Source organism: Anopheles nili, chromosome X (assembly GCF_943737925.1).
Source record: "Anopheles nili chromosome X, idAnoNiliSN_F5_01, whole genome shotgun sequence".
NCBI lineage: Eukaryota > Metazoa > Arthropoda > Insecta > Diptera > Culicidae > Anopheles > Anopheles nili.
The window spans coordinates 13795244-13818733 of NC_071293.1; the positions used below are offsets into that span (position 1 = coordinate 13795244).

General features: G+C 37.4%; 1 protein-coding gene across 1 annotated transcript; it reads left to right on the forward strand.

Annotated features, from left to right (window-relative positions):
* The first annotated feature begins 1050 nt into the window (after positions 1-1050).
* Positions 1051-23351, forward strand: LOC128729029 (vitamin K epoxide reductase complex subunit 1). The gene is made up of 3 exons (XM_053822677.1): positions 1051-1355; positions 18805-18963; positions 23021-23351. The coding sequence occupies exons 1-3, from the start codon at positions 1051-1053 to the stop codon at positions 23349-23351; spliced, it is 795 nt and encodes a 264-aa protein (XP_053678652.1).
* Positions 23352-23490: the final 139 nt, after the last annotated feature.

Consider the following 23490-nt stretch of genomic DNA (forward strand, 5'->3'; position numbering starts at 1 on the left):
ACCGCGCGATCGGGAAACACGAGCGCCTTCGTGAATTTTCGGGTTGCTTTCAGTTCGTTTTTTGTAGTGTGGTGGTTTTTCTTTGATTCGCCCTTCCCCGCATTCTAGAGAGATCGACCCGCTCTCTCTCTCCTTAAGCCAAACACATGCAGTTTTGGGTTATGCGTAGTGTTTACGTTTATTCATTTTCTTCCTGCATGGTTTACACACGTGAGGTTATTCCACAGGCTTGAATGCAACGGCGGCGTCATTGAGACGGCTTCAAATTTGCTAGGTAGCACGGTGGCACAACTGTAGCCCAGCGTTTGTAGATATCGTTCAGCGGCATTCGAATTGGCGGTATGCATCAAATTCCATCTTAGGCAGTATTCTTAAACAGCATATGCGGCGAATAAATGATGTTTTGATTTTTTCCTCTCATCGCGTAGAAGCCAACATATAATCAGAAAACATGGATTAGTAGATGTAATCATATGTTTAAGAACAATGCTTATAAGCTTACCTGTGTAGTTTAACCCAGAAACGACAAGTCCTCAAGAACAACACTTTCACACTGCGGTGGTTGGTTTAGACTGAAAATTCTCTAAGTCCCCTTCGCTGACGCGTCATTCAACCACCGAATGTGGAAGCACGCGCACACTCTGACAAAACAGCCTGCGCTGTAGCACACATGCAAACCAAAACGGGTCGAGCAATGAATTTATGCTCAACACATGCTCAATTTCCAGTTCGGCTAGCGTTGTGAAAGCGAGAAGCAGATAGGACCGAGCTTTTGTCTCTTTCTGGCTACCAGAGATCTTCGCCAAAATGCTTCCTGGGTAGACAGGCACCCGGGAGTGACTCGGGCTCTTCTGCCGGGACCGTCGACGAGGACGGATGTTTTAAAACATAGATATTAAGTTGTGCGTACTAAATGTATAATAAAATGTAACGTTCTTAGAATACAAAAGTGGCGACGAGGAAAATACAAATCTACGTGAAATATTATAGTTGAAAGTAACCATAGTAATTGTTATAATATTAAAAAAAGAGTCACACCTCAGATACACGATGCTGAACCCAGATGACCTCAACGATGAACAGCAGCCATCGCGAAGCAGCCATGAAAGCCACCGGCAAGGCAGCGTCCCTGAGCCTAACACCGCTTGGATACACGAAATGTTCAAGCAGCAACAGTGCATCCTACACCAACAGCAGGAAGCATTTTTGAAGCAGCAAGAAAGTTTTCTAACGCGTATGATGTCGTCCATGAATATGCGTGAATCGACCGGACCGGAATTCCTGATTGACTCGTTGGCGAATCATGTGACGGAATTTCGTTATGATCCGGAGGAGAACGTTACGTTTGCTGCATGGTACAGGCGTTTTGAGGGGCTTTTTGAAAAAGATGCTGCAAAATTGCCGGATGATGCCAAGGTGCGATTGTTATTGCGTAAACTTGGTGTGGCGGAACATGAGCGATACAACAACTATATACTGCCCAAAAATCCAGGTGATTTTGGTTTCGCGGAAACCATAGTGAAGTTGCGGGCACTGTTTGGTTCAAAGGAGTCGGACGTCAGCAAAAGATACAAGTGTTTTCAGTTGCAAAAAACACGCACAGGGGACTATGTTACGTTTTCATGCCGGATAAATAAGGCTACGCTAGAGGCGGAACTAGCCGGGCTCAGCGAGGAAACAATGAAGTGTTTGATCTTTGTGTGTGGTCTGAAAGACGAAGAAGATGCCGATGTGCGTATGAAACTGCTGAGCCGTATGGAAGAAAAAAAGGATGTTACGCTTGCGCAACTATCAGAGTTGGGTGAAAAGCTGGCGAATCTTAAGAAAGATACAACTTTGCTCGCGGGAGAAAGGAAAGTCCAGTTGATTGGCGAAGAAAAGTGTCGAAGCCCGAAGGGAAGGTGGCAAATTAATAAGAAGCCACACCAACGTCCCGAGAAAAGTAGACTGGCATGCTTTTTATGTGGAGAAGACCACTGGTCTAGGTACTGCACTTATAAGAGCCATAAGTGTCACAAGTGTTTTAAGTTTGGACACAAAGAAGGGTTTTGCAATGCAGCGTCTCGGTGGACAAGCAAAACTAGGCGAAACCGCAATGTAAGAATCGTGACGGTCAACGCAGTTAAGAGTGGACGTGGATGCGTCAATGTTGCAATTAATGGAATCCCAGTGGAAATGATGCTTGATACAGGCGCTGATATAACCATCATTTCACAGAGATTGTGGCAACATATTGGGAAACCAACATTAACTCCTTCAAAGATAAAGGCGAGAACTGCATCTGGTGATCTTTTGCGCTTGATAGGCGAGTTTGTAGGTTCCATGATCGTAGCGGAACAGTGCAAGAGTTGCATAATTCGTGTGGCTACGGAGGATTTGGCACTTTTTGGAAAAGATTCCATGGACGCGTTTAATTTGTGGAACGTGCCCCTGACATCAGTATGCAATCGCGTAGGTTTAGTTGAACCATGCAGCATAAAATTGCAGAAGGAGTTCCCGAACCTATTTTCCGGCAAACTAGGTTGCTGCAGGAAGGCGAAAATTCAGTTGAAGCTGAAAGAGGGCGCAACGCCTGTTTTTCGACCAAAACGGCCCGTGGCCTACGCAATGTTTCAAGCAGTGAACGATGAGCTTGAACGGCTGGAAAAAGATGGTATAATTTCCAAAGTGGATTATTCGGATTGGGCTGCGCCAATTGTAGTTGTGCGTAAGGCAAACGGGAAGATAAGAGTATGCGGAGATTACTCTACGGGGTTGAATGATAGGTTGCTGCCTCATCAATACCCGCTTCCTCTTCCCCAGGATATTTTTGCATGTTTGGTGACTTGTACAATTTTCAGCCAGATTGATCTATCTGATGCGTTTCTTGAGGTAGAAGTCGAGGAATCTTGTCGACCGATGCTTAGTGTAACTACTCATCGAGGATTGTACGTTTACAACAGATTACCTCCAGGAGTGAAAACGGCCCCGGGAGCTTTTCAGCAGCTGATGGATGTTATGCTAGCAGGTCTAGATGGCGTTGCTGTTTATTTGGATGACATTGTGGTTGGAGGACCAAATGAGGAAGCCCATATGAAAAATCTTAGAGCTGTGCTTTGAAGAATTGAAGACTATGGCTTCACCATTCAATTGGATAAATGCTCGTTTCAAAAGAAACAGATAAAGTACTTGGGCCATTTGTTAGATTCGAAGGGACTTCGACCTGATCCTGCTAGGATTGATGCAATTCTTAAATTGCAAGTTCCAACCGATGTTACAGGAGTGAGATCATTCCTTGGAGCAGTGAATTATTACGGAAAATTTGTAAGGAACATCAGCAAGCTACGTCATCCATTGGATAATCTTCTTCGTGAAGGAGCTACTTTTACCTGGACAAAGCAATGTCAGGATGCTTTTGATCAATTTAAAGTGATACTTTCCTCAGACTTACTATTAACACACTACGATCCGCGCCAGAAGATAATAGTGGCGGCGGATGCCTCTTCCTTTGCACTAGGAGCGACTATTAGCCACAAGTTTAGAGACGGGTCGATCAAAGTTGTGCAACATGCATCACGTACGTTAACCAGAACAGAACAAAAGTATAGTCAACCAGACCGAGAAGGATTAGCTATTATCTTTGTAGTAACCAAATTTCACAAACTAATATACGGAAGACATTTTCTCCTACAAACAGATCATAAACCACTGTTACGAATTTTTGGATCAAAAACTGGTATACCGGTGTATACAGCCAATCGTCTACAGCGTTATGCTTTAACGTTGCTTCTATACGATTTTGAATTGGAATTCGTGCCTACACATAAATTTGGTAATGCCGATGTACTTTCGAGACTAATAGCTAAGCATGAAAAACCTGAAGATGACTACGTGATCGCAAGCATAGAAATGGAGGAAGACATACAATCAGTTGTGAACAGTGTGAGTAAAGTCTTACCGTTAAAGTTCACTGATGTTGAACGAGAGATGCAAAATGATGCTCAATTGCGGAAAGTGTATGACTTTACTAAAAATGGATGGCCGCAAGCAGCAGTTAAAGATCAAAGTTTGAACAAGTTTTACAATAGGCGTGAGTCCTTGTTAACGATTTGGGGATGTCTCCTTTTTGGGGAAAGATTAATAATTCCATCGTCGCAGCGATGTATGTGCTTGTATCAGCTACACTTAGGCCACCCGGGAATTGAGAGAATGAAAGTTTTGGCTCGAAGCTATGTCTATTGGCCTGGCTTAGATTCAGATATTGAGAGCCTGGTCAAATGTTGCCAACAATGTGCATTGGCAGCAAAGTCTCCTGCGTGCAGCTTACCAATAACATGGCCAAAAACGAATGTACCGTGGCAGCGGGTGCATGTGGACTACGCAGGCCCTATTGATGGTGAATACTTTCTTTTAGTAATTGATTTTTTTTCAAAATGGCCGGAAATCATTTCAACAAGAACAATCTCAGCAATAGCCACCATTCGCATTCTTCGAAATTTGTTTGCACGTTTTGGAATGCCAACTGTTTTGGTGACCGATAATGGAACACAATTTACAAGTGCAGATTTTGCAGAGTTCTGCAACATAAACGGCATTGAACACATCTGCACAGCACCTTTCCATCCTCAATCGAACGGACAAGCAGAAAGGTTCGTCGATACTTTTAAAAGAGCCTTAAAAAAGATTAAGGAAGGGGGAAGCACCGTAGCAGAGGCAATAGATACGTTTCTACTTACATACAGGAGTACACCGAGCAAGTTGTTGGATCACAAATCACCTGCCGAGGTAATGTTCAATCGGAAGATTCGTACATGTTTGGAGCTTTTACGATCACAACCAGATTTAGATACTATGGTAGAAAGCACTAGGATGAATTTGAGGAATTTTAAAGTCAACGACTTAGTATATGTAAAGCAATATCGTCGTAATAGTTGGAATTGGGTCCCAGGTGTGATAAGCGGACACATCGGAAGAGTTATGTATGAAGTAACTATTGAGCGGGGTAGGAAGCTTCGTTCTCACATTAATCAGTTGCGGACACGAGTTCATGGAAGCATCGCCAGTAAAGTTGCTGCTAAACTAGATTTTACTTCAAAGAGGTCACTGCCTCTAAATCTGTTGTTGGATACATGGAACTTGGTTGAAGAATCCCATAATCCAGACGCAAACCTAAATACTGGTCAACAACATGAAGTGATAGATGATGCCAAAGATTGTATGTTGTCATCGTCCCCATCTCCATCGTGTGCACTGTGTCCGTCGTCTTCACCGTTACCGTCCTTATCATCACCGCCCTCATCGTCTTCGTCGTCTACGCTACTGTCCCCTGAAACGTTCTTGTCGCCGACCTCACCAGGGTTTGAAACGGCCGACAGTGCAACGCCCTCGCCGTTACAACCTCTACGACGATCTTCGCGGGTTCGAAGACCGCCTTAGTGGATGGCACCGTACCAGCAATATTAAACAAGGAGGGATGTTGGGAGCGTAGTCTAATGTGCCACTCACGAGTGACCTTGTTGACGTGGGCACTTAGACAGGCACCCGGGAGTGACTCGGGCTCTTCTGCCGGGACCGTCGACGAGGACGGATGTTTTAAAACATAGATATTAAGTTGTGCGTACTAAATGTATAATAAAATGTAACGTTCTTAGAATACAAAAAAAATGTAAAAAAATGCCTTTCTCCGTGGGAGAGTGTTGTCATTGTATACTGTTTGAAAATTATGAAAAAAACAAAGTATGTCTTCCACAGCACTCAAACTCTAGAAACACTCCACATCAATCAGTCGATTGACGTTTGCATTTTGGGTATGACACGCAACTTTGTTTGCCAAACTCCTCGTACATCAAACACAAAAATTTAAAGTTCCGTAAAGCGCGGATACATACTACGCTCAAATTTACTTTTTTAGCTTCTTCCCATGAAGAAATTCAGTGCTCTGTACAGCGCTGATGCATACTATTCTGTTTGTTTGGCTCCAGTCTGCAGCCTCTCATCGAAGTAGGCACCCGATCACCTACATATGCTCCTTCACCTGATCCATCTAAAACAATAGTCTTGTTTCTCTTCGCCTGGTACCGAACTGAGAATCGAAACCTGTTGGATTTCACCAACGATAGTTTGTCAGGTCTTCCCTTCAGCTCACGATGCTTGTAGTTTTATTTGAATGTAATTTTAGTTTTCTTTGGGCAGGGGGCACTCAAATCTGATGTATTGAGAACACCGAAAGTTTGGTTTGCCTGACACCCCTGCTCATTCTGCCCTTCATCCAGGTTTAGTACGGTTCTATTTATATACAAATTGTGCATATTATATGTAGTTTATTTGACTAACGTACCTATGATAACATTTAAGAGTTCCAAAGTAGTTTTTGTTGATGTTTTAGTTCTCATTAACTGATGCGATCGCGATAACCCTGTAATGCATAAAAAAATACTTATTGATTTCTCTGTCTTTATCGGCTGTTTGACCGTACTGAGTTGGTATGGCAGCTCGTATTTGTTAATCTTCTGTTGGTAATCTGTTTTTGAATGCAATGTTTTTGTCTCTTTTGTAAAACAAAATCTCTGCATTTTTTGTTTTATGTGCTATTGCGAAGAGGAATGAGTTGTATGTACATTGGTAGCGTAAGAATCTAAAATAAAGTTAGATGTTCAACAGATATACTACATGATCATTGGAACTCCTACTCAAGTAACATTTTTGCTTTAACGTTAGCGATGTTCGATTCGAGCGCTTTTTAACTCTTCTGATACATGGAGTTTTCATACACGTCCTTATCACACAATCGAAGGGTTTCATTTCTTCGACTGAGAAAAATTTTCAAGCATGCCGATCATTCTGGCTCATGCAAAACAATTATGCCTCCCATTCAGTCAAAACACGAGCGAGACCGCTGCACAAGATTTATAGCATGCCATTTTGTTTAGCACATGGACCGTGGTTTCCCCCCTCCATTCGACGAGCATTTTACCTGAGCGTAAAAACAGCACCAGAGAATAAGCCCTCTGTTTGGCTCTCGCAAGCCATTTGCGTTGCCTTCTTTGATTCGGCTGTGCGCTGTCGTAGGGTGAACCCTTTGTTTATTTAGGTTTCGACCCACGCAGGCCGCTCTACCTGCGTTTGGGTTGCCCTTACCTTTTTCGCCCACGTTGACGGTACCCGTGCAATTGCTACTGCTATTCCGTTTGCGAGGTAATGTTTTATGATCAGCGATCGCATGTGGACAATGATTACGGTACGAGCATGATATTTTATCAGCGGCATAGACCAAAACACGTATGAAATGCAAACCGCAAACCATATCGTCATTGGGATTCTCAATCTAACTCCCTTGGTTTGTATCAATGAAATGATAGTAAACAAAATAACACCTTTGTTTCCTATCACCGGTGCAAACGATGCATGCAATCTACCATATGAATCTATACCCGATATACAATCACTGCGTGAGATATGCGTATTGCATGGTAGCATTCGTACATCATGTGCTCACATACGTTATAATCCATCTCCACTCCAGATCTATTTTTGGACGCATGCATCGCCGTCATCGGTCTTGGCCCACACGTACATCAAAAGGCAATGCATACCTCTTAAGGTTGAAGAAGCCAAATTGCTCAACCCATCGACGCTGAAGACCCATCGCCAGCCCAACCAGCCATATCGACATCGGTTCCCTGTATTCTTCCAAGTCTCAACAGCCCCTTCAAACTAACAAATAAAATTTGCCCTTCCATAGCTAGCACCAGCGCGCACGTGGCAATGGTCGGGTGGTACCTGATCTGGATCGACAAAGCATGTGGGACAGTACACGCCGGCGGGGGGAAAGAACCCAAAATGCGAAGGAACCGAAAATGAAGAACATAGAAATAATGCAACGACCCTACTTAAAATCGGTAGGCGGAGCATATCGAATTTTATGACGCATTTTTTTTTGCACCGGATGACGTGCATCCGATCACCTCGACAGGCCGGCACTCACGGAGAGAGAGCGGTCGGCGATCTTTTAAGGCCTCAGTCGAACAGATCGGATCTACGAGGGTTCGTACGAATATAGCCGTTCGAGCCGCTCGAAATGTCAAATTTTCCATACAAATCGACTGCTCGAATGCTACTTAGGTCGATGGTCTTGCCTGTCTCCTTTTCAACTCAGGAGTGGAAACCTCGGGGACCATCTTCTACAAGTCAATCCAGATTCTGGCATACGCTGATGACATAGACATCATTGGTTTGCGGCTCTCCTATGCAGCAGAAACTTAAAAACGGATTGAGCAGGCGGCTGAGAACGTCGGTTTGGAGATTAACGAGGCAAAAACCAAAATGATGGTGGCACCATCAGCGGCCCTGCTAACAAATACTAATGCGACTCTACGCAGGGGTGACGTACAGATAGAGGTGACAAACTGAGATGGAGTGATGGCGTGGATGCGTCCGCCAAAACGGCCGGGATCAACGATTGGCAGACGACGGCGCTCGACCGCGGGCGGTTCCGGTTTCTCCTGGAGCAGGCCAAGACCGCCAAGCGGTTGTAGCGCCTGATAAGTAAGTAAGTAAGTATTGTTATATAGGAAGAAGGTGCGCAGGGAATCTATTAATCGATTAAATTGATTTATATCATACGAAAGTGAACGCTGCATTCTGTGTGTCGTCGATTAGTGCATATTGTTTTGTCATCGGTCATATCCGCTTTGTTTTGTCAACGATATGCAACGCTGCACTTCAGGTGTCAATGCACTCTCGCAAGGCAACTTTATTGTTTTAATTTTTTTTGTCATCGTTGTTGATTTTGAATAATGATGATCAGGTGTAGAACCTGTTGAGTCAGTGAAGGTACCTAAATACTAAAAACAACTGCTTTATCTCTTCTAGTTTCATCAGAGTATCGAGGTAATTCTAATCCCCATTGGGAAGACACTAATCGTGTGGTTGATGTCAGTATCATCGAAATTTACTGGCATAAATATGGTTATTCTAAGTGAAAACTGCATGGTTCTTAAAAACATTGAAAAATTAATGTGGCACAATTTCTTCCCATGTGTAGTCGCACTTCTGATGGTCAATGATGGCCGAAAAGGATAAACCTGGGCCGTTCAAGTTAGATGTTTTTTCTATTGATGTAAAATCTAAAAGCACAAATTGATGAAACTTTTCTTGAAGTTTTGATTATGATATTATGCAAGCTTCGTGTTCCACAATCAAGAACGTTTGGAGACATGGAAACTATACCGTAATATCTCCTCTCAATATCAACGCTACGAGTCCACTCAAAGTCATAGTGCAGGTTTTGAGTAGTAGCACGTTCAGCAAAAAGATTTTGAAAAATTGAGGTTTCACTACCATTATACCCTGTTAGAAAACGTATAAAATAAGCCCGTTACACTGCTAGTGTTATACATTGAACGCTGTTTGATATGTATGCTGAAAATAAAGTATTTCGTAAAGCACTCAAAATGTGGAATCACTTTACATCAATCGGTTGAATAACATTGGCATTTTTGCCAATTTTGAATTCATGTTTCACTAAGCGTAAATGCACGTAGGGGCAAGGCACTAAGGGGTAGCCCGGAACAAACCACGGTCATAATTATTTTTTTTCATAACTAAGCTACAATTTGCTACACAATAGATTCAAAAGTGCTTTTATAACAAAACTAAGCATTTTTTGATGTTTTGGACATCCAGAGGGCGCCACTGTGCACAGTTTTTCCTTATTTCAGGTGCATGTTGTATCAATCCCTATAGGTGATAGTGTTATTGATAACGATTTTTTATTTGAATCCTAAACATGTTGAATGCTTTAGTCGTATCAAAAATACAATAAAAAAACTAAAAAAGTTTCTAAAAAATATGTCATATCACATGATCTCTATATATCTCTCTTTTTTGGTTTTTAAATTGTATTTTTGTACTTAATATACAAATTCTTAAAAGTAAAGGGGTGCATAGGTTATTATATTATCTACTTTGTCAATGCATTGTATCAAACTCAAGTTTAAGTATTAGATAAGTGCACATCCACCTTAAAATTGCAATTGTCGTTGCACGCAAATATAAAACCAACATTGATCAAAATGTTAGTTTATAAGGAAAAAATAATCAATTAAAAGATATTGAAGCTTCACTCTTAGTAGCTACATTGCAAATTATTATGTTTCTACTCTGTGGAAACAATTTTGATAGTACAATAACATAATCATTTTATGTTTGCTAGAGGAAAAATCATTGCTTTCCTGAAACGTACACCTTGCCAATATATCTGCTTCCTTCTTATGCAAATTTGATTACTACTAGTCTGTAGTCCTATTTCTTGTAGTTTGATTTATCCTTCTTGTGCTTAATGATATCTAGTGTCTGTAACAGCAGAGTAAATATATAATTATTTGCAACAAAAGGGTAGTATATTAGATCTGAAACCATCCCCGTTGGGTTACAAAACAGCAAGGATATCACATCAATCATACCAATTTATACGGTGGTGTGAGTAATGGAATATGCAAAAAGTTATGTTGCTGATTAAACATAAAATTGTACATTTACATTTCGTTAAACATTAAAGGAAATATTATTTCAAAAAAACCAAAAGAAAATCATACTTTTCGATCAAGTTCATATTCTCTTTAAGTTGAATTTTTCTGCACCCTACTCTAAAGATCATTGCATAACCGTGGCATAAATGTAAATGTCAATTTTGCAAAATATTCAATAGAAAGATTGAAAAATACTTTTTATGAATTAAATAATTTACATTTCAGGCATTGATGCTTGTAAAACAGTTCAGTGCTTCGTTGGTACGGCTCTTTCTAGTCAATATTGTACAGTCATGTTCGCTATGTTTGGTACTACTGCGCGTATACCAAAAAAAAATCAAATCCATTTTTAACATATTTACGATTCGAAGTAGGTCCGGAGCGTTTCACCATTACATTATCATATGTTAAAGTATTTTTTAGAAACAAATTGGAAACAAACAATTTTAAACATTTTTGTAACTCATTACCAAAGTTGAAAAACATGATTTTTTTTTAGTTTTTTATTTGGTTACAGCCCAAAATCATGTGTTTATGTAAAATTTATAATTTTTGTTTTATTTTTATTCAAAAGAAGACTAATTTATGTTTCTAATGATATATAATTTATATATTTTACACCTCAATGTACTATTAAAATAGTAAGTTAAATTGTGGGTACTGACTAGCTGAAATTTGAGCTTTTTGGCAAGCTTTTTTGACTTTGGAGCTATGTATCTTCGAAGATATAAATGCTAGAAGTCTACAATTTCGGAATTTTCTTAGTTAAGTATCTGACTTTCAATCGGCAATATCAAATTTAACATAAGCGAATAAAAAAATGGGATTTATGATCGCCCTTGCCCCTACGTGCAATGTCTATTAACAGACTTCAATATTAGGCATTAGTGATAAACTACTCACTAGCACTACGTAAAAATGTTTGCTGACCGAAAACTGCTATTATTTTGACGAATCGGGAGCATTTGTTGTAATTGTTTGAATGAGCCCTTCAATTATATTTTATCTCAACACAAATGCACCGCAGTGGTTCTTTACTATTGACTGGATTAATTTTAAAAGAGATTCTAGAGAGTAGGCCCTTCCAATGAAGGTTTTACCAAAGAATTTTATCTAGGGCAACGGATTGGTGAGATATTTGGTATAGAATATTGTCTAGCTGTGCTGCTATGCTATCCATCCTGGTAACAAATTCTGCTACTCGTTTCACTACCCCATATAATCGTTTACGAATTACCCATTCGGTCTTCGTCCGACAGATTTATCTGTATATTTTATATTGAAAATTGTATGCCTAGCACGATACGATGGCTTAGGAATGGTGTGCTAAGCAGACGTGGAGAAAAACGATACCATGTGTACTACAGCTGTAACGACCACCACCATATGCTCGGAACGAGTTTCGCCGTAGGTCCACGGCTGAAATCCGAGGCCATCGACTTTAAGACCATAAATGCACCCAGCGCATGCGAGGCAGATTCTTCAACATTAGCCTCATAAACGTTCACGCTCCTACCGAAGACAAAGTTGAAGAGGAGAAGGATCTTTTTTAACGGCCGCCTCACAAAAATCATTGACAAGTGCCCTAAGCTTGACCTCAAAATCATCTTCACTTTAATGCAAAAGTCAGTAGGAAGCCTATGTACCGCCAATACATTGGTGATCACAGTCTATATGAGCACAGTAATGATAATGGTAATAGATTGGTCCAACTTGCAGCAGCAAGCAATCTGGTTGTGGGAAGTACCAAGTTTGCGTGTTGGGACATCCACAAATTTACTTGGGTGTTCACAGATGGAGCCACTTCTAACCAGATCAACTACGTGTGGATAAACCGCCGAAGACACTCGAGCCTGTTAAACGTTACATTGTTCAAAACGTTCACATGTTCAACTGTGCAAAATCCACACTACCACCACGTCGGGCAACACCAAATCTGGCTGGTTCGGCGACGAATGTAGACTTGTAACAGAACGTAAGAACTGCGCATATCAAACAATGCAGCAACGTCATACAACGCGGGCAAGCGCAGAGAATTATACACGGCTTAGACAAGAAGAAAAAAGAGTACACCGCACTAAAAACACCAATGGGAAGGGCTATGGCTACAGGAACTCCAAATAATCAGAGTGCGATACGGCCCAGGAAAAAAGATTTACCAAAAGATAGCAGGTCATCGAAAAACCTTCATACCTAAGGTGACCCGCTGTCGAAATAAGGATGGAAATCTGATCAGCCACCCACCAGAGGTTCTCTCGCAATGGAATTATTTTGATGAACTGTTAAATGACCAGTTCAACGAACAGCTTGAAGCTACACTAGCGGATGATATCATGCTACTGCCACCTAGCATGGACGAAAACCGAAAAACAATCCATCGGTTGAAGAACAATAAAGCACCAGGCAGCGACAGAATATCAGCCGAACAGATCAAAAACGGAGGTGCAGTACTAGAACACGAAATTCATCAAATCATTACTGAGGTGTAGGATAGCGAATCGATGCCTCACAATTGAGAACGTCGTTATGACATGGCCTACCGTGCTATGCTTAGCCATGGCTTTCATGACTTTTTATTTACTCGTAGCAGGATAGTCAGTCCTGCGTACGGGGGGAAGGGAGGGGGGGGGAGTTGCTCAGGAGATTCGATCCCGATACTATCGTGTGTTTGTGCACGCTAACGCTTCGGCTCCTCTGGCTATCGAACTCCCCAACCAATCTTATAAATAAAAATGAATGTTTGTATGTATATATAAATATATGTGCATATGTAAGCGCTTCAATGGGGTTTCCACTGAATCGATATGCACCAAACTTGGTACATAGATGTACGATGGTCTCGAATTTTGGACATTTGATTTTTCTATTTTTTAGAGCTTCCAAAAGGGGGGCTCCCATACAATCCCAATTCGCGAATATTCATTTAAAAATACAAATGATGCCTGATTTGGCTGAAACTTGGTGCATAGATGTTTTATTACTAAAAACTAATACTGATAAAATTTCAACCTTCTCTATGAACAACAAAGGGGGGCTCCCATATACCCCCCCCCCCTCCAAAAAATGATTATTATCCGCTTAAAATTATAGGTTATGCCCGATTTAACTGAAATTTGATGCATAAACGTTTCATTACTAAAAACTAATACTCTCAACATTTGAGCCTTCTCATTGGGGAACAAAGGGCGGCTCCCATACAAACCCCCCATTCAAAAAAGGAATATTATCCGCTTGAAATTGATAGATGATACCCGATTTGGCTGAAATTTGATTTATTGATGTTTTATTACTTAAAACTAATACTGGCAAAATTTCAGCTTCGACAATGAAGAACAAAGGGGGGCTCCCATACAAAACCCCAATTTATAAATCTGTTTGTAAAAAAGCCAAACCGTCCTGCTCCCTGCAAAATTGAAAAGAAAAGGGTGTCTCCCATATATTCCCTCTCACAGCAATTGAAAATCGTTAGAAATATAAATGAAATCTGATTTAACCTAAACATTGCGTTTGTGTTTCTTAAAACTCTCTATACAATGTGTGATGAAGCAAAAGTTTCCCGGTTTGGTATGTCTTTTCATCATAAAATATCACTTTGAAGTGCATATGTCGTCGAAATCAACTAAAATTTTATCACTTGATACAAAGACTTTCTAAATTTCAGTTCTACAAGCGGATAACCAAATAGTTGTCCCTCTCCCTCTACCAAACACAGAAAAATTATTGAAAACTACACATGGCTTCCAATTCGATTGAAATACAGTAAAAATGCTTCTTCCTATTCATAACGCGACGAAAATTCATTTACGCCAGTGCAAAACAAATGGAGGTTTCCAAAGAACCTCCTGTCTGTATTACCAAGAAAATAATTCGGTCATAGCAATAAAGCTTGGTCCGGATGATTTTGGGTGAGGATGATTCTGTTTACACAAAATTTCTAAAACAAGAGCTCCCATACGAGCTCTTCCTATTAGAGTATTGGAAAATATGGTCAAGAATAGCAATCATGTCTGATTTAAATGAATTGAGGCAAATTCTTATAAATGTCAATATTTACTGGAAAATTAGAATGGGACGTTGCAGCTTTCCTGGTTGGAGACGAATTCAAGAGAGGGTATACAATCCCTGTTCGGAATATTGAAAAAAATGCCCAAAGTAACAAATATCGTCTAATTTAACAACAACTTTTCATGTACGCCTTAACAAATTGTATTAAGCAGTATTAATATCAGTTGTATTAAGCAGAAAATTTGTGGGTAAGAACGGGTTGATCAAACGAAACGAAGATTATGAAGCGAAATGGCAGATATGAAACAACAAGAGAAGAAAGGATTTTATAAAAAAATCCTTTTCTTGATAGTTAAGATGGTTAAAAGGTTCGATTTGTTATAAAGGAGTGAATGATATTTTGAAAAAAGCCAGGTACAACCGATTGGAAGGGATATGTCAAGAGGAACAGAGAGAGATGAATTGATTGAAATAGAAAACCTACAAGGCCGAAGCTAGGAATACCGTTTATAGAATGAATACAACTAATTAAGAAAAAAACAATATACACATCAAAAATTGAATTACACAAGCATACGTAAAAATGCCCCTTTATTTTTCCTCAAACTACGTCGACCCGCATGAAATCGGGTTTATCAGCTAGTGTATAAATATAATTATTGCAGATGAAAATTCATTTTGTGATTTCAGTTGTGAAACTGTAGAGTGTAGATACATTATTTCGCTCATAGTGCGAACATTTTGAATTTACGCAATCCAGATAGCCGGTATAACAATGCATGTTTTCATTTTTGAAAAAAAGCTATTTTTACCATTAAACCACGAAAATTATCGGTAAAAATACAAATAATTTTATTGAATCGAATCGTCTTGCATAAAACTGTTTTTAATCTATTAAACCTTAACTACACACTACAGTTTCACAACTGAAATCACAAAATGAATTTTCATCTGCAATGATTATATTTATACATTGTATTATATTAAATTATATTTCATGGTTATATTTCGAAGAATGGTAAAATATGCCTAGGGCTTGTTGATCTTTTTATCAATTTAACGGCGTTTCAATTACCCGAAACCGGCAGAACGACGCAACCTAACCTCAATCGTGTCATTAGGGCAGTTTTTATTATCATATCTATTTTTAGTTTTTTTCTAGGTTATAAAAAAATATATTAAAATAATTCGAAATTATAATATTATGCGGTTATAACATCCAACGAACGAATTGCGATGAAAATTCATAATGCAGCGAAATAACGTCACGATTTTAACCAAATCAAAACAAACAATGTTCGCCTTGAACTTGTACACTATTGTGTACCATCCTGTAATTTGGTCACATTTTAAACAATGTATTTCACCGAAATTTATTTCGTACCTACGAAGTACGCTAAAAAGCAATCTATTTAAAAAATTACGTTCGAATTATTTAAAAATATCAAAACAATGCATCCTAAATCAATCAATCAATCAATCAATCAATCAATCCTCAATCGTCTAATAATGCAGTTTTTTATCTTCACACCCATTCTCTATTTATTCTTTAATGGAATAAAAAAATACAATGAAATCATTCCAAATTAACATACTATGCAATCATAACATAAAACGAACGGTTAACGATGAAAATCCATCACGTAGCTAGATGTGTTGATTCAAACAAAATCGAACAAATAATTTTTACTTGAAACGGTCAAATTGAATCATGTGTATTTCAATAAATGATCTATAACATATTTGATCTAATTAAAAACAAAAAATATCGGCTAAATGCTGTCAAGGTACAAAATTGTATACCATTTAGGCTCATCGATATTAAGAAGCATAAAGGGTGAATTTGGAATGCAAATGAGCGCCCAACCTCGTCGGTCTTAAGAACTTTGAAGCCGGAGTGAGCGTTTCATGCAGCCGGTCATACATTTTTAGCCTCACTCAGGTGAATGCCGTTTTTTTATATGGAGTAGGGCTTCCGCAGTGTTACTAGGGCGGAAAACCCAGCCCGTAAAGTCTTTTTAGGTTGCTTAGCGCCTGATAAGTAAAGTAAGTAAGTATGATTAGCAAGAATCAATGAGATATTACATGTTACATGATTCCAGCTTAGATGACGGCGCATGAGTAAAATATGTGAAAATGTAATGTTGGGAAGGAAAGATCCATCTAACCACTGATAATCTGCCTGTGCGTTTAGGGAAGAGGAAAGTTTATGGAGTCGTTTCCGTTAATATGGAGAGGTTACTGCAACAATTTAGAATAATTGTTTTAGAAAAAAATATTTTTAATCGGGGTGTAATAGTTCAGTAGATCAAAGATAAAATAATACATAACAATTTGAATGTTAACATTGAAACCTGCTAAGAAACGATGTCTATCGATAAATCTGTTTTAGACGAGAGGGTTTTACATGGACTGGTGCACCGAAATCGTATGTACGTATTAAATCTTACCATTGCATAGGTTTCACAGCAAGTGTGAGAAGAAATTATAGAACAAACTTATGACAACGAATGTGTGTAGAAGTGGGAGAGAGAAAATAGAGCGGTACTGCAAAAGAGCACTATCCAGGGAGCACAACAACAGAGAATAAGAAATCTACATTTGCCAGAGGAATGAACTTTCATTACGTAAAGCACTTTTTTTGTTTTGCTTATATTTTTTACAAATCTCTAACTTTTTTACAGGAGCTTCATTACTCGACTAGGACTGACTTGCGTAAATCTATTTCGACTCGAAAGCGAATCGAGTTTTGTTCTAGCTATTCTTTGACTTCTCGCGTGGCTGTCAACTTGGATAATGTCCAAAAAACTAATAAAAAATACTGGAAAGGTGCGCATGAAAGAACGATTATCAACTATAGAGGAGTTTAAAAGATGTCTTTCGAAAGTGAGCTCATTTTTATGACAAATTTATCGGGTTGAAGAACGTAGAATGGTCTAATGTTAAGAAGTCTGAACTAACAAATATGGCCGGTAAAATATTCGTCTAATGGAGAGGAAAACTGCGGTCCATGTTCTAAACAAAACGGCTTGCTTTTAACTTTTGCAGCGGTCTCGCTCGAGTTTTGTTTGAACAGGACGGATCATTGGTTTGCATGTGCCAGAATGATCAGCATACTTGCATTTTTCCTCAGTCAAAGAAATGAATCCCTTCGAATAGTGCGACAAGGTCGTGTATGAAAACTTCATGTATCAGAGGAGTTAAAAAGCGCTCAGATTCGGAAACCGCTTAAGTCGAAAATAAAATGTATTTGGTATGTGTGCTAATGTCAGGTACACTGTTATTTTCCAGATGTTTACTCTTTGCTGTTCACTTCTTCAAAGATATGTTTTTTTTTATTGTCGTTTGATATGTGTAAGAATTTAACATGTTGCGTACCGCGTCACCCAAAAATGGGTGACGGAAAATTTTCAATAGCGCCATGTCACCCATTTTTTGGGGAAGGCAAAGACGCTTGATTTTAAAATGCAATTTTTTAGTATTTAGAACAGCTAATATTCTTAAATATCAAACTTATGACCAAACAGAAATACGAATGCACATTAAGAAAGCTAAAAATTCATCACAAACGTAGAACGTGAAGAATTAGAGCCGGTGCAATCGTGGCTATGACGTATGAGCAAGAAACGCTTGAATCGTGGCAATATGAGGAAATTCCTTTAAAAATGCTTGGTACGCAAGGTGTTAAATTTGTTCTCCCTATCAAGTTGACTTCAGTGTTGCCTAAAAATAAGTGATGGTTGATTTCCCAAAACGTCTTGTCACCCACTACTGGGATATGGCAAAAACGATTGTTTTGAAAACGCAGTTTTGTAATATTTAGAACAGCTTAATATTCACAAGGATGGAATTAAGTAACAAACAGGTATACGAACGTAAAGGAAGAAATAGTTCATCACAAACCCTGAATAAAAATGTGATGGCCAGGGCAACTGTTATTAACACATATGTGCAAGTGATGTTTTATTAAAAATGATATTCAATTATTGATAAGTGATATTAAATTAAAAATGATATTCATTGAAGAGAATTTTACATCAAGGCAATGAATTAGAGTTTTTAGATTTGAACTGACATGTTGGATTTTCAATGCCCTGCGACAAAAAACGGCTGTCAAACTATATGTTTCATTAACTTTGTACGAGAAGCTTGGAATGTTCAGAGGAAAATTGATTGTGTGAGAGGCGATGTAAATAAAGAGCTTTCTCGTAATTTAACAAGCATTCTACATGTTTTTTTATTCATTTGATTATTTGATCTAGAAAAAAATTGTTGCAATGATTGAAAGCAGGTGTCGGTGTTCCTTAGGACTGTTAGCTCTTAGCATATGTGGATTTATTTTATCAATGTATACGTCATACGTTGAGGTGCTTGCCGAAAATGATCATTCCTACAAAGCTTTATGCGACATTAGCGAAAGAATAAGTTGTACGAAAGTTTTTACTTCATGGTAAGCAAGCTTTTCCTGTTTTAGATATGTTGTTTGTCGTTTCTGAAGTTCAAATGATACGTGTAATGTGCTGTGCCTTAGCAGCCATTTTGTTTCGTGATAATAGTAAGGCACAATTATAGAATATGGAAAGTTATGTATACGACACTTCACTTAATGCATCAAAAATAAGAACCATATGGAAGTAGAGTCAATTAATATATATTGATGTAATTTCAGTAGCCAAAATAGATTAAGTAAATTTTTTCAAACGTATAAATCATGTGTAGCCTAACATAAAAGTATGTGAAATCATTAAACCACCTCGATCAACAACTGAATATAATAACAGACTTTTAAATTGTGGATTGTTACTTCAAAAAACGTTAAAAAGAAATAAATTCCCTGAATTTTCTATCGAAAAATCAAAATTTTATGAAATTTCGATCACAAATCGATGTGACTGAGGTTGGTGTCTGAGGAAATTGGCGCCTAAATGGTATGCAATTTTGTACCTTGACAGCATTTAGCCGATATTTTTTGTTTTTAACTAGATCAAATATGTTGCAGATCATTTATTCAAATACACATGATTCAATTTGACCGTTTCAAGTAAAAATTATTTGTTCGATTTTGTTTGAATCAACACATACACGGCTACGTGATGGATTTTCATCGCTATCCGTTCTTTTTATGTTATGATTGCATAGTATGTTAATTTGGAATGATTTCATTGTATTTTTTTATTCCATTAAAAAATAAATAGGTTGCTTTTTAGCGTATTTCGTAGGTACGAAATTAATTTTGGTGAAATACATTGTTTAAAATGTGACCAAATTACAGGATGGTACACAATAGTGTACAAGTTCAAGGCGAACATTGTTTGTTTTGATTTGGTTAAAATCGTGACGTTATTTCGCTACATTATGAATTTTCATCGCAATTCGTTCGTTGGATCTTATAACCACATAATATTATAATTTCGAATGATTTAAATATATTTTTTATAACCTAGAAAAAAACTAAAAATAGATATGATAATAAAAACTGCCCTAATGAGACGATTGAGGTTAGGTTGCGTTGTTCGGCCGGTTTCGGATAATTGCAACGCTGTTAAATTGATAAAAAGATCAACATGTCCTTGGCATATTTTAACATTCTTCGAAATATAACCATGAAATATAATTTAATATAATACAATGTATAAATATAATCATTGCAGATGAAAATTCATTTTGTGATTTCAGTTGTGAAACTGTAGTGTGTAGTTCAGGTTTAATAGATTAAAAACAGTTTTATGCAAGACGATTTGATTCAATAAAATCATTTGTATTTTTACCGTTAATTATCGTGTGGTTTAATGGTAAAAATAGCTTTTTTTCAAAAATGAAAACATGCATTGTTATACCGGCTATCTGGATTGCGTAAATTCAAAATGTTCGCACTATGAGCGAAATAATGTATCTACGCTCTAAAGTTTTACAACTGAGGTCACAAAATGAATTTTCATCTGCAATAATTATATTTATACATTGTTTTATATTTCATGGTTATATTTCGAAGAATGGTAAAATATGCCTAGGGCTTGTTGATCTTTTTATCAATTTAACGGCGTTTCAATTACCCGAAACCGGCAGAACGACGCAACCTAACCTCAATCGTGTCATTAGGGCAGTTTTTATTATCATATCTATTTTTAGTTTTTTTCTAGGTTATAAAAAAATATATTAAAATCATTCGAAATTATAATATTATGCGGTTATAACATCCAACGAACGAATTGCGATGAAAATTTATAATGTAGCGAAATAACGTCACGATTTTAACCAAATCAAAACAAACAATGTTCGCCTTGAACTTGTACACTATTGTGTACCATCCTGTAATTTGGTCACATTTTAAACAATGTATTTCACCGAAATTTATTTCGTACCTACGAAGTACGCTAAAAAGCAATCTATTTAAAAAATTACGTTCGAATTATTTAAAAATATCAAAACAATGCATCCTAACCTCAATCGTCTAATAATGCAGTTTTTTATCTTCACACCCATTCTCTATTTATTCTTTGATGGAACAAAAAAATACAATGAAATCATTCCAAATTAACATACTATGCAATCATAACATAAAACGAACGGTAAGCGATGAAAATCCATCACGTAGCTAGATGTGTTGATTCAAGCAAAATCGAACAAATAATTTTTACTTGAAACGGTCATGTGTTTGAATAAATGATCTGCATGTGTGTATAATCATGTGTATTTGAATAAATGATCTGCAACATATTTGATCTAGTTAAAAACAAAAAATATCGGCTAAATGTCAAAGAATGCAATTGCATACCATTTTGGCACCAATTTCCTCAGAAACCAACCAGTGCTGTCGGACGAGGGCTTAAATACATTTTTACCCAAATGAAAATTCATTTTGTGATTATAGAACTATAGAGTGTAGAAAAGATCAATAGATTAAAAACAGTCTTATGCAAGACAACTCGAATCGATAATATCATTTGTATCTGTACCGTTTATTATCGTGTGATTTAATGGAAAAATCGCTAGTTTTTGAAATGTAAATATGTATTGTTTTGTCGGCTGTCTGGAACGCTGAAATTCAAAATATTCATTTCATAACTGAAATAATGTATCGGAAAATTCTAGTTAATTTGTATTTAACGATCCTTATCATGCATGTCACATCAAATGATTGTTATTATTTGGTTTAGGCCAGTCTATTGGTACTATATTAATTATAATGTGATTCAAAACAGGTGATGAATCTAGATGCTCATTCAATATTAAATTATAAGCTTCAGGCACTGGATTCTAGAGCAACTGTGACGATTTGGAATACGGCGGATCATTAGACAAAGTCATGTTGTTAGACTATAAACCTTGCGAGACGATTAAAATGAACTACATCGATCCCACAGTTGTACTATAAATCGTTGCTGCCTCTAGAACCCGGGATAGTTAACATTCAATATTAAAAATCTGTATCTTCATTAACTTTCAATAACATGGAAATAATGTAGTACAGATCAAATGCCATTGACCAGAGTAATTTTTGTTACTCTGTTTCTGGCTGTTTGTTGTCTGTTGTACTACCGATCTGTTGAAAAAGAGTGAAGGATATTTTGATAAAGCAAGGTACAACCAATTGGAAGGGAAATGTCAAAATTAACAGAGAAAGATGAATACGAAGAAAGATGATTCAAAGACGAAGCTATGAATAACGTTTATGTAATGAATACAACTAAATGAAAAAAAGAATATACATATCAAAAATTGAACAACACCAGCATACGTTAAAATGTCCCTTTATGTTTCCTTGAACTACGTCGCCCCGAACGAAATCGGGTTTATCAGCTAGTTTGCGCGGGGGTTTATCAGCGTTTGAACTATTCAAAAATATCGAAACAATGCAACATAACCTCAATCGTCTTTTAAGGGATTTTTTTATCTTCACACCCATTTCTTCTTTATTCTTTTTCGAATAAAAAAATACATTTAAACCATACCAAATTATTATTTCACGCGATCATAACATACAACGAACGATTGGCGATAAAAATCCAGTACTTTGCTAAATGTTATGATTCAAACAAAATGAAATTAATACATTTTTACCAATTTAATTTATTCATTATCAATTTATTTAATTTATCATTAATTTATTTATCAATTTCACAACTCATTTTCTTTTCTAAAAACCTTTTTTTATCTGTAAAATAGGATGTAGCCTTCAATATTTGAAGGACCTTAGAGGTTAATTCTTATACATCCTGATGTCATATGCTCTTAAAACCACCTGATGACCACCATATACCACCTGATGTCATATGCTCTTAAAAAAACCTCTCTCATTTTTCGTGAACGTTTGCATAGTTTCAAAAGGATTATATTGTGCATTAAAAACCTTCTTATACCAAGTGACATTCAAACAAATAGTAAAACAAGGTACTAGATCCCAGATGCCCCCTAAGCCGTGAAATGAAACATACGACGAAAATTATAACGTTTCTATAAGAATAAAAAAATTTTCCGCTTTTTTATTTTTTTTTTTTCATTTGCAGCTATGGCCGTGGTTTTGGAGTGATGGGCAAAATCTTCGGGGATGAATTCGTACTGAACATACCAAATGGATTTTTTGGAATATTTCACTATTTGATAGTTGCAGCACTAAGCATATCTGATGATTTGAGGATTTCTAGACTTAATCGATACTTAATTTTGATTGCCAATACACTTTCATTGTATTTAGCATTCATACTTTACTTTGTTATACAGGATTTATGCATTGTGTGTGTAACGACTTACGCAATCAATCTGTTTTGTCTATTTTTAGTACAAAAGAAAATACAGGTGTTGAACAACATTGTTCTCGATATTGAAGAAAAACATTAGATATTGGACAATATTATAGGACCATGTAGTCAATTGTAATCTGCTTAAATTGAGAGATTAAAATATTAGCTTCAGTTATTTATTAATATTCTTTAAAAAGACTCATTTTATGCCAGTGTATCTCAATAAATTATGTGCG

Bases quoted from the DNA above. Each gene is read 5' to 3' on its own strand.
- LOC128729029 (XM_053822677.1), top strand. From the start codon at position 1,051: ATGCTGAACCCAGATGACCTCAACGATGAACAGCAGCCATCGCGAAGC. The intron at 1,356-18,804 runs GTACAGGCGTTT...GATTGAAAGCAG, and splicing joins AACGTTACGTTTGCTGCATG to GTGTCGGTGTTCCTTAGGAC. The intron at 18,964-23,020 runs GTAAGCAAGCTT...TTTCATTTGCAG, and splicing joins ACGAAAGTTTTTACTTCATG to CTATGGCCGTGGTTTTGGAG.